Raw genomic sequence first — 15281 nt, 5'->3', positions numbered from 1 at the left:
CTCTAGCTTTGTGTGACCACGCCCCCTCATGAAACATAACCACGCCCATTTTTGGTGGAGGCTGTCAGTACCACCAAGAAAATTTGGTACTTATGTAATATCTGGACTCCCGTTTTTCTTATGAGACCACGTCCCCTCGCGGGGCTCGCTGCGCTCACCACGCTTCGGGCACGGTGGCTCGCTGCGCTCGCCACACTATATAAAATCAACTCCATGCGTAGTTGGATAGTAGGGGTATGAAAAAATGGGGTGCATTTAACATGGGAGTCCAGATAATACATAAGTACCGAAAATTTTTTTACTTGCACCACTGATCACAGGGACCCCCGGACAAGACTCCCCCCGAACAGGACACCCCCCGGACCCTACAAGCTCCAGACTGCAGATTTTGATGTCCTGTGCGGTGGTCCGTTTTGTCCGGGTACGGTTTTTACATAGTCCCGATTGTAAGCTCCACTGGGGCAGGGACTGATGTGAATGTTTCAAATATTCTCTGTTAAGCGCTGCAGAATATGTGTGCACTATATAAAATAACTGGTAATAAATAATAATAAATACAATCCAGCTGCAATAAAATGCAATTACCTACGGAAATTAGAAATAAAATAAAAAACGCTGTAAGAGCAACTGCAACTTCCGCCCTCACTTAACGTCACATCCGTCCCTTGTAAAAGAATTGAAGTGGATCTAGACACAACCATAAAGGAATGGTTTGTCCAAAGATTTCAGAACAAACCACTTCGCATCACATGATGGGACTTCCTACAGTCGTTACTTTCTTGTATCCAAAACATATATCATTATGCTAACTAAATAAAGTACACGAATACATGGTTTTATGTCATAAATATTTATACCGCCCCCCTTGCAATTATCATGTGTTGGTCTGACCCACTGTGGATACTTCTAGAATCTGCCGTAAAGCGAAGAAGGTGGCGGTTACCGTTAGCTGCACATGCGTAGTACGGCAGCGTGTTGATAGCGTTTGCTTCATTGTCTTCCTGCTAGGCGTCTGTCGACCAGTATCGCTGTAGCCATGTCCTCTCTGGGCACACTCGCCTTCGATGAGTATGGGCGGCCGTTCATTATCATCAAGGATCAGGACCGCAAATCCCGTTTGTCCGGGTTGGAGGCTCTAAAGGTAAGAGAGCTGGCGGGCCATGTGCCCTGTTGTGTCTGTCGTTTCATGTTCCCAGCCTCGTGGCAATATCGTGATCTTGCCTTTTATTTTACTCTAACGTCATTGCACTAATGTCTTCATGCGGAGTCAGGTTTGTTTTTAGTCTGTCTTCGTTAGATATGTTAGGATTATTTGTGAAAGTACAGTAGAGATTGGTTACTAGTGATTTATACAGTGTGAGGCTATATACTTGTAAATTACGTCTCTGTAATAGATTTTTGTTCAACTTAAATACTTGGTATGGGGATATAATGGAACGTGTTCGCAGATTAGATAATGGATACACACTACAGCGGCATTGCCTCTGGCGGCACCCGACGTGGAAGCCGCCTTCTTTAGCTAGTTTGTACCGTAGGGATGGCCATCGACTGTCGATGTTCCCAAAACATCGGTGGCCGGGACCTAGTGCTCGATGTTTTGGGCATCGATAGGCGAGTGTTGAATAGTTTTATGCCATCGATGGACGGCAACCGATGGTGATTATTTTTTATTTTTTTCCCCTGCCACACACTGCTGCTGCCGCCCCACTACCACTTGTCATCTCACTCTCTGTCACTGCAGTTTGCGCTGCGGCGTCTTGCCTTCTATTGCCAGGGCCAGCGATGATCGACACTCACAGGGTGGTCTTTGTCGACTCATGCTGCTTTCACACCGCAAAACCTGCTTAGACCAGGTATTTAAAACGGGTCAGAGGAAGTTTAACCCCTTTCACACCGCAGGTAAATACCTGGTCTAAAGCAGGTTTGTGGTGTGAAAGCAACAGTGGAAAGCGGTATAATTCACTGCCCCCCCCCCCCTCCCCCTCCCTACCTGTGCCTGATGCCGCTCTCTCCTGTGCCCTGGGCACAGTGCTGCTGAAAGCTCCCGGCAGTGAGGGTGGTGCTGGGACGCTTCGGGTTGTGCCAGTCTGCACTCCGGGAGCCTGGCTGCCCGTTCTGGCACTACATAACCATTCTAGCCACCCCGCACAGCCCCTCACCCCCCTGTACGGCGTCTCCTTCAACACCCAGCCTGGTTTCATCCTATGCCGGGACCCGCTGCAGCGCCTCACCTCCAAGGCCTCCTCCCGCATCTGTTCACCTGCGCTCTAGCTGAGAGGTGCATGTGTGCAGCCGCCGGCGGGGCCAACATGTCCAAGCACGAACAGGTCCTGGTGCTCGCCGCGCAAGCTCAAATTCTGAGCTAACCGCGACTGGGGGCTTGTGGAGACCACGACACTGCTGTCATTACTAGCAGCAGCGGAGACTGAAGTGCCCGCACCTCCCGGTGCCAGCTCCCCATTGTCAGCTGTCATTCATATGACAGGGGACTGGAGATTGCAGCTTAGCTATAGGGCAGCGGAGTGGCAGGGTCCTAAATACCGATTCAGACACAAAAAAAAACGGTTCTGAAACGGGCAGGACCCTGCTTTTTTTACGGTTTCCAAAAAACTTTTTTTTGGGGAAACTGTAAAATCACTCTGCACCTTTCAGACTGCACATATAACCGTTTTAAAACTGTTAAAAATCGGCAAAATACCGTTTTTTTTTTTGGTGCGGTCTGAAAGGGGTATCAGTAGCAACGCATTTCAATTGGCCGCCAGCCAGGTGTGCGTATAATGTGCCTGCTGTGCTGCGGCTGAGCCGCACAGCGTGTGGACATGTTTGCGCACTGCAGTCGACCGTGTCATGTTGTGAACTGCAGTGGTCTGGAGTCGCGCTGCTGCTGGCTGCCGCTAGGTAATGAGTCTGTCACTCATGATTCACCTGGCGGCGGCACCTCGGCCGGAGGTGCGCATGCGCAGTAGAAAACTAGAGTGGCAGCCAAGGTCGGTCTCTACTGCGCATGCACGCACCTCCTGGCAGTGCGACCCGCCCCGTTCTGCGCATGTGCGGATAAGCGATGTCGGGAACCATTGATGGCCGGCGATGGAATGTTTTCTAGCCATCGATGTAAGATGGTTCGATGGCCATTCCTTGTAGTAAGTAGAGATGTGCCGTAAGCTAGTGAACCAGTTCTTAAAGAGCGTGTGAGCTGTAGCTCACTAAAAGATGAATGGTAGTTCTTCTTGAAGTCCTAATGTTATGACACATTCTGTTTTCGTACAATGCATTTACCTGAGCACAGCAGTTTAGAGCAGGCATGGCCAAACTGTGGCACTTCAGCTGTTGTGAAATTACACATCCTGGCATGCCTTTTAGCATTCCTTACTAGAAAAAAATTGTGGTAAGGCATGATGGGACTTGTAGTTTCACAACAACTGTAGGGTAATAGTTTGGCCATGCCTGGCATAGAGGAACTGTACTGACTTATTAGGCTGTATGAATCAGTGAACTACTTACAAGGACTCATGAGTCATCAGGACAATGTAGTTCATACTGTACGATCCACAAAGTTTAGACCCTATCTGAAATTAATATTAAGAGGAAACAAAAAATCCTTAAAGGAGTCTCCTGAAGCGCAACTGCTAACTAGATGCGAGCTGATTAACACTGGGGCAGATGTGTTAATCTGCCCCTAACGTTTGTAAAATAACTGGTCCCACGGTTTTACAACACCCCCCCCCCCTCTTTCCATTCCTGATCGATACTACACTCTTCCATGCAAGAGGTGGTACACCAGCTGCGGTTAGCATTGTATTTGAGGACTGAGCTGTGATGAGTGACAGCAGCAAACACCCCCACCCCGAAACAGTTCAGCACAGGAGCCGGGTGACACCACACATGTGGGGACGGAGCTGTGATATAGTGGAAGACACTGAGACAGTCCCACACTTGAGCGCTGTGACCCAGTGAGCTGTCACCACACCTCTAGCAGCACACTACTGCACATATGATTGCCCCCCCCCCCCCCCCCTCCTCTGTATCCACGCCTGCGGGAGGCTGGCTGACATCCGGCTGCTGACACTCGTCGCACAAGGCAGGCCGCTTCAGCGCCAGCAGCAAGGCTAGCGTTGTCCCCACGGTGTGAATAGGACAATGCTAGCCCTGGTCTGGTGAAGCATCTGGGTGATTTAGCACCTAGGCAGCTGTTAATACATCGCCTTGGCCGCTAATTACTGGGGTGGGGATTGCAGGGGACAGCCTTACTCGTGGGCTGTTCCTAGCGCACGTTAGGTGCACTCATAATACATATAAAAACGTAATCCTAACCCAGTTAAGTGCAGAAATGCACTTAATGCTAGGTCATACATCTAGTACTGGAGTGAAGCTGGAGGGAGGTAGGTTCAGGGAAAATGTTGGAAAGAATTACTTCACAGAAAGGGTAGTGGATAGGTGGAATAGCTTCCCATCAGAGGTGGTAGAGGCTAAGACAGTAGAACAATTTAAACATGCTTGGGATAGGCATATGAATATCCTTACAAAGAAATAAGGATTAAAAAGGGTTGAGATTACCTGAAGGGTAAAAAAAGGGGCACACTAGATGGGCCAAATGGTTCTTATCTGCCGTCAAATTCTATGTTTCTAGTAGTACACTGCTGCTGGATGCATTAATTTGTATTTATACAGAGGTAAAAAAATGTCTTCTTCCCCCAAAGGGGTCCCACTGTGTCATTGTATGCCTTATTTATCTATACTGTATTTAAATAATTATTTGTGATTAATTGGTACCGACTAAATTAGAGATCAGTCGAAATGTAAATAAAACAAAAATATACTATACTCATAACAGAAATAGCCATCCTTTTTATTCAAAGTGAGCTAGTGGAACGGTTCAAAAGAACTAATTCTCCTCAGAGTGATCAAATGAGCTCCACTCCTTTTTAGTGAGTCATCTCTAGTTCGTAGTACACGATTAGGGGTGGGGCATAGCATGGCCTTTGCTTGTGATGTCCTACGGCAGGGATGGGGAACCTTTGGACCTCCAGCTGTTGTACTACACATCCCATCATGCCCTGCTTCAGTCTGTGTACATCCTACAACTGTTGCAGGGCATGCTGGGATGTTTAGTTCAACAATAGCTGTAGGGCCGAAGGCTCCACATCCCTATCCTACAGTATGTCATCCTGCATGTACAATGGAGGATCATCAACATATTGGATCAGTCACCCATTATTCAATGCAGCAGCCAAATACGGATATTAGATTTGGCTGCTGATTGATGCTCACCTGGCCGGCCGGCGCGGGGACCGGGTGAGTGTGTCTGGAGGCGGCGGGAGCCGAGCCGGGCCGGGACCTGGCGGCGAGACAGGAGAGTGTGGCAGATGGGTACGGGAGGTGACAGACAGGAAAATGGCACTGTGTAAACTGCTGCTGCTCACCCAGCGCCGTCCTCCCTGCCTAAAATCGACATCTTTTCATGTCTGATTGAGATTGCAGGAAACATGGCCAAACATTTCGGTTTTGGCTGTGTTTCTGTCAGAAGCCGGTGGATTAGTGGCTATTCCATCAAAAAAATAGCTAGCATTGACTAGATCGGAACCCCTTCTGACCTGTTCATGTCAAACTGCCATCTTTTATCAATTGAATATACCCCTTAAAGTACAGTCCAGTCTGAATCTAGCTTTAATGTGTTCACTACTCTGCAGATTACAGGGACTCGGGTGCCTGCAGCTTAAACTTTTAAGGCCCATACACACATGCCGATTTTTTTTTTATTTTTTTTCCCACCTGAAAATGGCTCAAAACCCCTGTTTTGAGCCTTTTTCAGATGAGTCTGCAAATGTGTATGACCCAGCGGTGGCCGACTAGCGATGATGCGCGCTCCCGCATCATCGCTTGCAAAGTCCACCGTCGGCTGGTTTTACCAGCATGCCAGCGATGATGGGATGGTTCTTCATCCATCATCGCTGTGTGTGCACGGCAGCCGGGCTGAAAGATGAGACACTTTCAGCCCTGCTCGCCCTCCCTGCTCCTAATGGAGCATACCGTATGCAGTCCGCCCTGCTCCTAACGGAGCATACAGCGCACAGCCCGCCTGCCCTGCTCCTAATGGAGCATAGTACCATATGCAGCCCGCCCCGCTTCCTCCGGTGCTCCTAAAGGCCTATACACACTAGAAGATATTCATTTCAAAAGACCTTGCCAAAATCTCTGATAGATATATCTTTCACCCAAGTAGTGCGTACACACTGAGCTATTTTCCCCAAAGAGCAAGAGATTTTCAGGAGGCGAAAGACTTTGCTTTCAGGTGAAAATCGTCAAGTGTGTATGGGCCTAAAGACTTTGCTGAAAATCTTTCATATAAAGGAGTGTTTACATAATAGGCAGGGTTTAAATTCCAAGGATGGGAGCAGCGGCCATTGTATTCAGTGCATTTTCTGTTCTTGGGTCCTGATTCAGCGCTGGGCTGCATATATTTGGAGCCCAATCAATCGGGTAAACCCCGCCCCGCCAGGGCAAAATCCCACCCATATTTACCGCTACAATTTTATTTGCAGCCATGCGCGTAGGAGAAATCAATTCACCTGCGTCAGCCATGTATCTGTTACCGCAATAATAAAATATACATTTTTGGCCCGTGGCAATGGTAACGTATACATGGCTGGCTTGTGCCAGCCATGTATGTTACCTTCATAAAAAATATACATTGGTGGGCAGCCATGTCAGTAATTTATACATACATATACGCCCGTTTTGAGCGATTTTGCACAGAAAATCGGCAAGTGTGTATGGGCCTTAAACATACTGTACGCAGCTTGCCCGCCCTTCTCCAAACGGAGCATCCTACAGTATGCAGCCTGGCCAGCGCTATCACTAGTGGGGGGGGGGGGGGGGGGGGTAGTTACCTGCTGACTGCCTCAATGAAGTGTGTGCGGGGCAGGCCCATACACACTAGAAGATTTTCATTTCAAAAGACTTTGTCAATCTGTGATATATCTCTCACCCAAGTAGTGCGTACACACTGAGCTATTTTCCCCAATGAGCGAGAGCTTTTCAGGAGGTGAAAGACTTTGCTGAAAATCTTTCATTATAAAAGGTTTTTTACATAAAGGGCTGGGTTTGAATTCCAAGGGTTCCATATATACATTGCTGGTGCAAGGTTCCTCAGGTGAGGGGGACGCCCACCCGCTCCACAGGATGGAGTATCTCTATAGCCACATACTGTGATCAGAGGCTCCGGTGCCGACAAGCATAGCTCACAACCATGTCATCTACAACAGAATACCTCTGTATCACAGTTGGACATAAGTGATCACTAGCCAGGGGTCTAAAGGAAAATTTCTATCTCTCAACAAAGTTATTGAAGTGCGCCAAATCAATTTCTCATCATACCATCACCCAACATTAGTAATGATGAACACAATTCATAGGTGTGTATTCACAAGGAGATGCACAGTCCGATGTGGAGTATAATCTTTTATTAAAAAAAGATACCCAATGCCTTTCATCAAAATGACTTCATCAGGGGTAAAAACAAATTATGGATCGAATGATTCGGATCCATGCATTAGAAAATGCTTTTATAATGATTCAGGGGTGGATTTATTATCAGCTCTTTTTCGTTCTGTATGTTCCCTGTTCTGTTTCACCACTTTATCGTGGTGAAGCGGCCCCGCACATCTCCTGAATGTATTAACTTTAAACTATACAGTATGGGAGTGCGTTATCCCCACCCGATGGGGATACGCATCCTCCCATAACTTATGTGCGTTCCTCCCCGGCTGTGTGTTCTGCGCATGCGCCAGTTTCCCTGACACGTGTTGTGTCACCAGCACATGTGCAGTTTCCCATGTTTGGCGCCGCTTGTTGGTCTCCGGCATCTTCAAATTAAAACTGTGCATATGCCGGGTAATTTTTGCAGGGTATGCTGTATACCCGGTGCATGCGCAGTTTTAATTTGAAGACTCCGGAGGCCCCCAATCTTCCCAGTATACCATATGGACGTCGATAAAAGGATTTACTAGTAGATAATTAAAATCCCCCCCCCTTTTTCTCTTTCAATGGTCCTGGTGACACCGCTTCACATTGGGATGTAGGAGGGTCCGCAGGAGCCAGGCACCTATCCTAAAGCTTTTGGAGGGTAGGCTCCTCCCCTACTGCATCCCAGATTCCTCAGTTCGTGTTAGGTGCCCACTGGAGTGGGTGCTATTCTAAAGGGCTGCTGGAGCAGCCGAAGGAGTAGTGTTAGTTAGGGTTTTTATTATTGTATTAACTTTTACACTAGCTAGGTAGGCACAGTGTGAGGATTCTCATTAGTGAATCCTCACACTGCTAGCGCAGCAGGAGCTGACGGAAGCGAGTCCTGTCAGCTCTCTGTGCACGAGGGAGACGCTGTCTGGCCTCCCTGTGCAGCGCTTACAGCTTCTTTTAAGAAGCTGCCTGGGCTCCGGAGCGCTCTGAAACCGGCTTCACGCTAGGTGGGGATCATGGGGGACAGGCGCTCCGTGATGGCGGCGGCCATTTTCTGCGGAGCTTACACACTGAGCTCCTGATATGAGAGGACAGCAGTGTTGTTACAGGCATGTTCCGAGTGGTCCCCAGCTGAGGGGGAGATACTGGAACTAGGAGATCCTACAATGGGAGCGGCTGTCTGGGGGTAGTTGGCGCCAAAAGTCACAGACCCCGCAGCAGCAGGGACTTGGTCCCTTCCCTCACTCTGTTTTGGCGCCATTCAGAACGCTTTTGGCACCATTCAGAACGCTTGCAGCGGAGCTGAGCTGGCTTACAGATCCTGACAGAGTGATTGGATTTCCTGGGCATCGCTTTCCCCATTCTGAAGACTACAGAAAGCTAAGTGACTGAGTACATTGGTTCTGTATATAATGCCTGTACATTTAATGCTGTTACTGTGTTATTGAGAACATCATGTCTGAGCAACAGTCTGTGATTTTGGGGGAGGGAGCCTTTAATGCATTGAGCGCTTGCAGTGGTTGTACACTGAAGTTTGTCCCTGAGCAGATAAGGGGGGCTTATGTATTGTTGCGCTGCTGTGACTCCCATGGGGAGTGAACCCCAGAGGGTAGTGCATCGGAACTTGCGAGGGCTAAGTCCCTGAGGCAGGTCTGAAAATGCTTTGGTGCATTACTGGACAGGCAGAGTGATGGCTGGTAACTTCCCTAGACCATTGCCATTCTCTCAGCAGTCCGTCTAGCTCTTTGCCTCGGACCCAGACAGATCCTGACTTATACAGGTCATGCAGGTTACTGCTATGGGAATCAGCAGGTTTAAATTACTTGTTTGACAAGCTTTATGGTTATTCTGGGGGGACCCCTAAAAGGTCTTATTCAGTGCCATTATTAGCTGCTGATTAGGAGGGAGAGTACACAGACATACCCTGGGTTCAGGGTGATGTTTCTGAAGAGTCCTCATCCTCAGGGGTGGAGGATTTGATTACTGCTGTTAAACAGGCATTGAATTTGTCTGTGAAGTAAAAACTCCTACTAAGGTTGTTTTTAAGAGACAGCGTGAGGGAAATGATATCTCTCTGCAGACAAGGGTTTACAAGATTTATTGGAAAACCCCTGACAAAAGGCTTTAGATGCCGAATAGATGGTTAAGCCTGTATCCCATGCCTGAGGATCATGCAGACCTCTGGGAGAATGTTCCAGTGGTAGAGGCTTCTGTGGCATACTTGTCAAAAGCCACTGTGCTACCAGTGCAAGCCTTCAAGCAAGGCAATGGTTAAAAGGGTGGACTACACTCCGCCCTCTGATAGCTTCAGTCTGGGTCTCTAAGGCCAGGATTGGTGGGTCGGTGACCTGTGCTCTAGTTGACATACTGTTTTTTTTGTGTGTTGTTACTATGCAGAGAAGTCTAATGCTGCTGCAGAAATGTGATCCAGGCTGAGCAGGAAGCTCTCAAAATGGCTGCCAGAGTTTCCTCAGTGTCTGTGAATGCCAGGAGAGTGCTCTGGCTTATAGTTTGGAAGGCAGATAACAAGTCTAAAAAGGCTTAGAGGCATTAGCTTTTAAAGGAAAGCTGTTATTTGTTTAGAACTGGAAGAGATTAATAAGCAGGCCACAGGTGGAAAAAAGCACTTTCCTGCCTACCCCTGCAGCCAAGCAGACATCAAGGTTTTCTGCTTTCAGGCCATCCTTTCGGCCCTCCCCTAGAGGAGGTGCGTCCTTTTGAGGACAGTCTTTTAAGGGATAGTCTCAGTCCTCCAGGGGCAAGGCCCCAAAGTCAAAATTTGGTTCTTTTTATAAGAAACCAAAGGAGAGGAAAAATCCTCCGCATACTGCCAGGGGTTTTGCCCGGCGGTGTTTAAGGAGGGGGGACGTCTGTCACTGTTCAAAGACGCAGGGGCACTGTTAGACCGGAACTCTTGGGTTAGAAATATAACCCAGGGTTAAAAGATTCCCTTCAAAGTTCTTCCACTGAGAAGGTTCATTCCTACACCACTACCAAAGGAGGCTCAGCTCCGTACAGCTCTCTTGGGAGCGGCTCATTCTCTTTTAGAGAAGGGTGTGGTAGTCCCGGTCCCCAGAGCGGAGGGAAAAAAGGTTTTTATTTCACTCTGTTTTTGGTGCCCAAACCAGACGGGTCTTTTAGCTGATCCTAAACTTAAAGGCATTAATAGCCATTTGTGGGTAGACCATTTCAAAATAGAGTCTCTACGGTCTGTGCTGCTAAGCCGGGACCAGGGAGAATTTTTAGCGTCTATGAAGGTCCAGGACGCATACTTGCAGGTTCCTATCCACCCGGAACATCAGGCACTATTGGGGTGTGCAATAGGAGACCTTCTCCTGTAATTACAGGCGTTGCCTTTCGGCCTGGCCATAGCGTCAAGGGTATTCACCAAATAATGTCAGAAATGGCGGCTGTGCTTCGACTGAGGGAAATCATGGTGATTCCATTTTTGGACGACCTGCGGTTTAAAGCGGAGTCAGCAGACAAGTGAAGAGTCACTTGGCAGAAACCATAAGGTTTTGCAGATTCACGGCTGGCTTTTAAATTTACAAAAGTCTCAATCGGTGCCGTCACAGACTCCAATTCTTGGGGATTGTTTTGGATACCCAGTTGCATCGGGTGTTTCTACCAGAGGCATAGGCCAGGGATCTGGCTGCCTTGGTACAGGAGATCCTCGGGTCTCAGAGCACATCAGTATGGAGGTGCCTCAAACTGCTGGGGAAGATGGTGGCGTCTTTTGAGACGTTAGTTTGCCAGGTTCCACTCTAGAGTGTCCCAGTGGAACATTCTGACAGGCTGGTCAGGGAACACTCAGACCATGAGGTCAGAACAAATGGTGTTGTTTTCAGAAACTCGATCCTTCCTAAAATGGTGGATGGAGGTGGATTCCCTTCGGGGGGTCGGTCCCTGCAGTCCTGGAGCTGGTTGGTAGTCACTACCGACGCCAGTCTCAGAGGCTGAGGGGCAGTAGTCGTGGACCTGCGTCTGCAGGGCTTGGGACTTTAGAGCAGAAAGACTGATACTTTACAGTCTGCCTTACTGATCAACATCGTGGAACTGAGGGCTGTGTGGAAGAGGTTTTCTCTGGCGGGAGAAAAGATTACAAGAGCTCCCTTTTAGGCATTCAGACCGACAACGTCACAGCTGTGGCGTATCTGAATCACCAGGGAGGCACACACAGCAATCTGGCCATGTGGGAGGTGTCCCGAATCTTCTTGTGGGCGGAACAGAATGTTCTAGCATTATCAGCAATATTCATACCAGGAGTGGAGAATATAGAGGCCGACTTCCTGAGCAGGGAGAAACTGATGGAAGGGAAATGGAGGCTGAATCCACAAGTATTCCACTAGATTACAATAAGGGGGGAACCCCGGATAGGGACCTGAGGGCATACAGGTTCAACCATCAGGTACCCAGGTCTTATGACAGGACGTGGGATTCACTGGCAGAAGCAGTGGATGCCATGACTATCCCCTGGGAGGGGAATCTTCTTTATGATTTTCCGCCAGTTCCAATGCTGGCAAGAGTGTTGAAACAATACAGGCCCAGACAATTCCAGTAATTTTAGTGGCCCCAGATTGGCCAGGGAGATCCTGGTACTCGAGGTTTCAGAGATTCTCTGTGGACTCGTTACGTCTACCTCTGAGGTCAGCCCTTCTAAAACAAGGACCGTTCAACCAGCTGGATTCAGCTCGATTAATTTTGACGGTCTGGCTGTTGAAAACGCCATTTTGAGGAATATAGGATTCTCAGAGGCGGTGGTTAACGCAATGAGTAAAGCCAGAAAGTCAGTGTCTTCTGTAAATTATTTTGGGGCCTGGAAGACCTATATTTGGTGGTGTGTAAGACAGAGGTCACACACATCGAGATTTGAAATAGCTAGATTGTTGGAGTTCTTTACAGGAGGGCCTTTCCTCTGGGTTAGGCCTTCAGTCACTCAGAGTACATATCTCGACCGTGGCAATTTCTTTCCGAAGAAGGATTGCGTTAGAACCAGAAGTACAGGCCTTCCTGCAGGGGGTTTCTCTATTGAAACCTGCCTACAACCAACCAGTAGCGCCAGGGGAATTATCTCTGGCTCTGGAGTACCTTAAAAAGGCGCCTTTTGAGCCGTTAAGGTCGGATGACCTTAACAGGGAAGCTGGTATTTTGTTGGCGGTGGTGTCAGAGAAAAAAAAAAAAGAGTATCGAGTTGATAGCTTTGTTCTACAAGTCTTCCTTCCTTATATGTCATGATGATAGGGCTGTCTTTCGGACAGTACCCCTAGATTTTTTACCAAAAGTAGTCTCTGCTTTTCATCTAAATCAGGAGATTGTTCTGCCTGTGTTTCAACCCCCAGAGGGTTGTTAGGAAAAGGGACAAATTGAGGAATTTGGATGTTGTGCGCGTCCTGCGCGTTTATGTGGACAGAGTTAAGAGTGTCAGAAAGACTGATACTTTACTGTTTTTGTATGACATACACAAACTTAGTTGGCCTGCTTCTAAGCAGACCATTGCTACTTGGTTGCGCTCTGTTATTGCGTTTGCATATACTAAAGTTGGTAGGCCTGTACCGGCCAGGATTAATGCGTATACCACCAGGTCGGTTGCCACCTCTTAGGCGGTTCGACATGGGGCAACAGCTGAGCAGGTTTGCAGGGCTGCCACTTGGTCATCTGTTCATACTTTTGCCAAATTCGATAGGTTCCATGAGTTCGCGTCGGTGGACGCATCATTCGGGCGAGCAGTGATGAAAACTGCAGACCTGAGCGTACCCACCCAAAAGGACCGGCTCTGGAACGTCCCAATGTGAAGCTGTGTCACCAGGACCATTGAAAGAGAAAAAGGGATTTTTGTAAGAACTTACCGTTCGAATCCCTTTCTCTGATATGGTCCTGGTGACACAGCGATCCCTCCCTTACGCTCAGTAAGTATGCCAGTGTTCATGATGTTTCATGTTATAATTGGTTGAAAAGTTAAAATTGTGCATATAATATGTGCAGGTGTCTGTACTGAGTTAATGTATTCCAGTGGCTTTGAAAGATTGAACTGAGGAATCTGGGATGCAGTAGGGGAGGAGCCTACCCTCCAAAAGCTTTAGGATAGGTGCCTGGCTCCTGCGGACCCTCCTACATCCCAATGTGAAGCTGTGTCACCAGGACCATATCAGAGAAAGGGATTCGAACGGTAAGTTCTTACAAAAATCCCTTTTTTTTTTTTTCATCTGCTTAGCTGGCGGCATTTTCACAAAATCTATCACCCCTGGAATGGTGGCAAGGAGAGCCTAATGGCTCAGATCCTGGGCAGCTGACTCCATTTATAAAAAAAGAAAAAATTAGCTTTCAATGTTGCTGTTTTGAAGCCCCCCCCCCCCCCCAACACACACTTTTTTTTGCAAACTACAGCTGGGTACACCTATACATTCCCTGTTTTCTTGCGACCATAGACGCGACCGACCATCCAGAAACACCAGTCGATACGGGCGTACACACCTGTACAATTTTACTTGCGACATCCTATGTACTCCTGTCCAAACAGTCGCAAGAAAAAGATTAAACCACCGTACACACACTCTCGATTTGGGCTATTGACATGATATCTATCCATTCATTCTAAACAAAATTATCATAATAGGCTGGGTTAAAGGCATACAAGAACATGCTATGGCCACAACATTGCAGTGTGTGTATGTATGTATGTATATATATGTGATATCTGATAAAAGATCATAGTGTGTGTGTGTGCATATGTATGTATGTGTATATGTATATATATGTATATATATATATGTATATGTGTGTGTGTGTGTGTGTGTGTATGTGTATGTATATATATATATATATATATATATATATATATATATATATATATATATATATATATATTCTCTTCAAATACATTGCTTGGTACAACAAAACGCACTCACCAGGCTTCATCCACTGTTAAAAGCTGCTGCTCAAATGGAGTAATGACACCGTAAAGCTGTCTTGACAAAGGGTCGTTTATGACTCGAAACGTCGTCTATGCTGGATGATTTTAACTGATATGGATTAAAGAATTACCTTTTAACAGTGGATAAAGCCTGGTGAGTGCGCTTTGTTGTACCAAGCAACGTATTTGGATACATATGGCATGCATTGGAGGACTTTGTTCTTGACCTAAGTTTACACAGACACCCCAGCAGTTGTCACCTAGGAGTTTTGTGAGTGCTACTTGATACCCAGGAGAATATATGTGTGTGTGTGTGTGTGTGTGTGTGTGTTCCTTCTAGGAACTAGGGCGGGAGGGGGTCGGGCTGTGACGCAAAGGGGCGGGACCGGCCGCCTGCATCCTGGCCACCCGGACGGCTGTACACTGCCGGGGAAGTGCCGGGCATCGCTAAGTACAGCGACCCCGGGCTTCCCCGGTCACAATAGAGGGGACAATGCAGGCTGTTTTAGCGGGGCGCTGCCAGAGGGGCAGGGCGCATTTTGCACTTTAAAAATCGGGCAGGGCGCAGCGCCCCGCTAAAACAGCCTAGCGGGAACATCTCTCTCTCTCTCTCTCTCTCTCTCTCTCTCTCTCTCTCTCTCTCTCTCTCTCTCTCTCTCTCTCTCTCTCTCTCTCTCTCTCTCTCTCTCTCTCTCTCTCTCTCTCTCTCTCTCTCTCTCTCTCTCTCTCTCTCTCCATATCGAACGTGCGTACACACTGCACTTTTATTCCGATATGGGCCCGTCCGGTCAGATGAATATTAAACAGCACTGGACCTTCGACTGACTGAGTATGGACGGACTAACCATTTTTTGCTGTTTATCGATCGCACAGCAGGAATCGGGACAACGTACACACCTATACAATCGAACGGCTGTCC

The 15281-nt window shown here is 47.8% G+C and overlaps 1 protein-coding gene across 1 annotated transcript in view; it reads left to right on the top strand.

The window, feature by feature from the left end:
- The first annotated feature begins 918 nt into the window (after window positions 1–918).
- The window catches only part of CCT5 (chaperonin containing TCP1 subunit 5), a 45241-nt gene continuing 30878 nt past the window's right edge, over window positions 919–15281 (top strand). The window contains exon 1 of the mRNA XM_083188365.1: window positions 919–1141. Within this exon, the coding sequence (XP_083044491.1) occupies window positions 1037–1141 (105 nt within the window). The 5' untranslated portion in view covers window positions 919–1036. The remainder of the gene's footprint in view (window positions 1142–15281) is intronic.

This window comes from Crinia signifera, chromosome 5 (assembly GCF_055691185.1).
Source record: "Crinia signifera chromosome 5, ASM5569118v1, whole genome shotgun sequence".
Lineage (NCBI taxonomy): Eukaryota > Metazoa > Chordata > Amphibia > Anura > Myobatrachidae > Crinia > Crinia signifera.
Note: the sequence above shows the minus strand (reverse complement) of the source record. Positions and strands in the feature narration are given on the sequence as shown.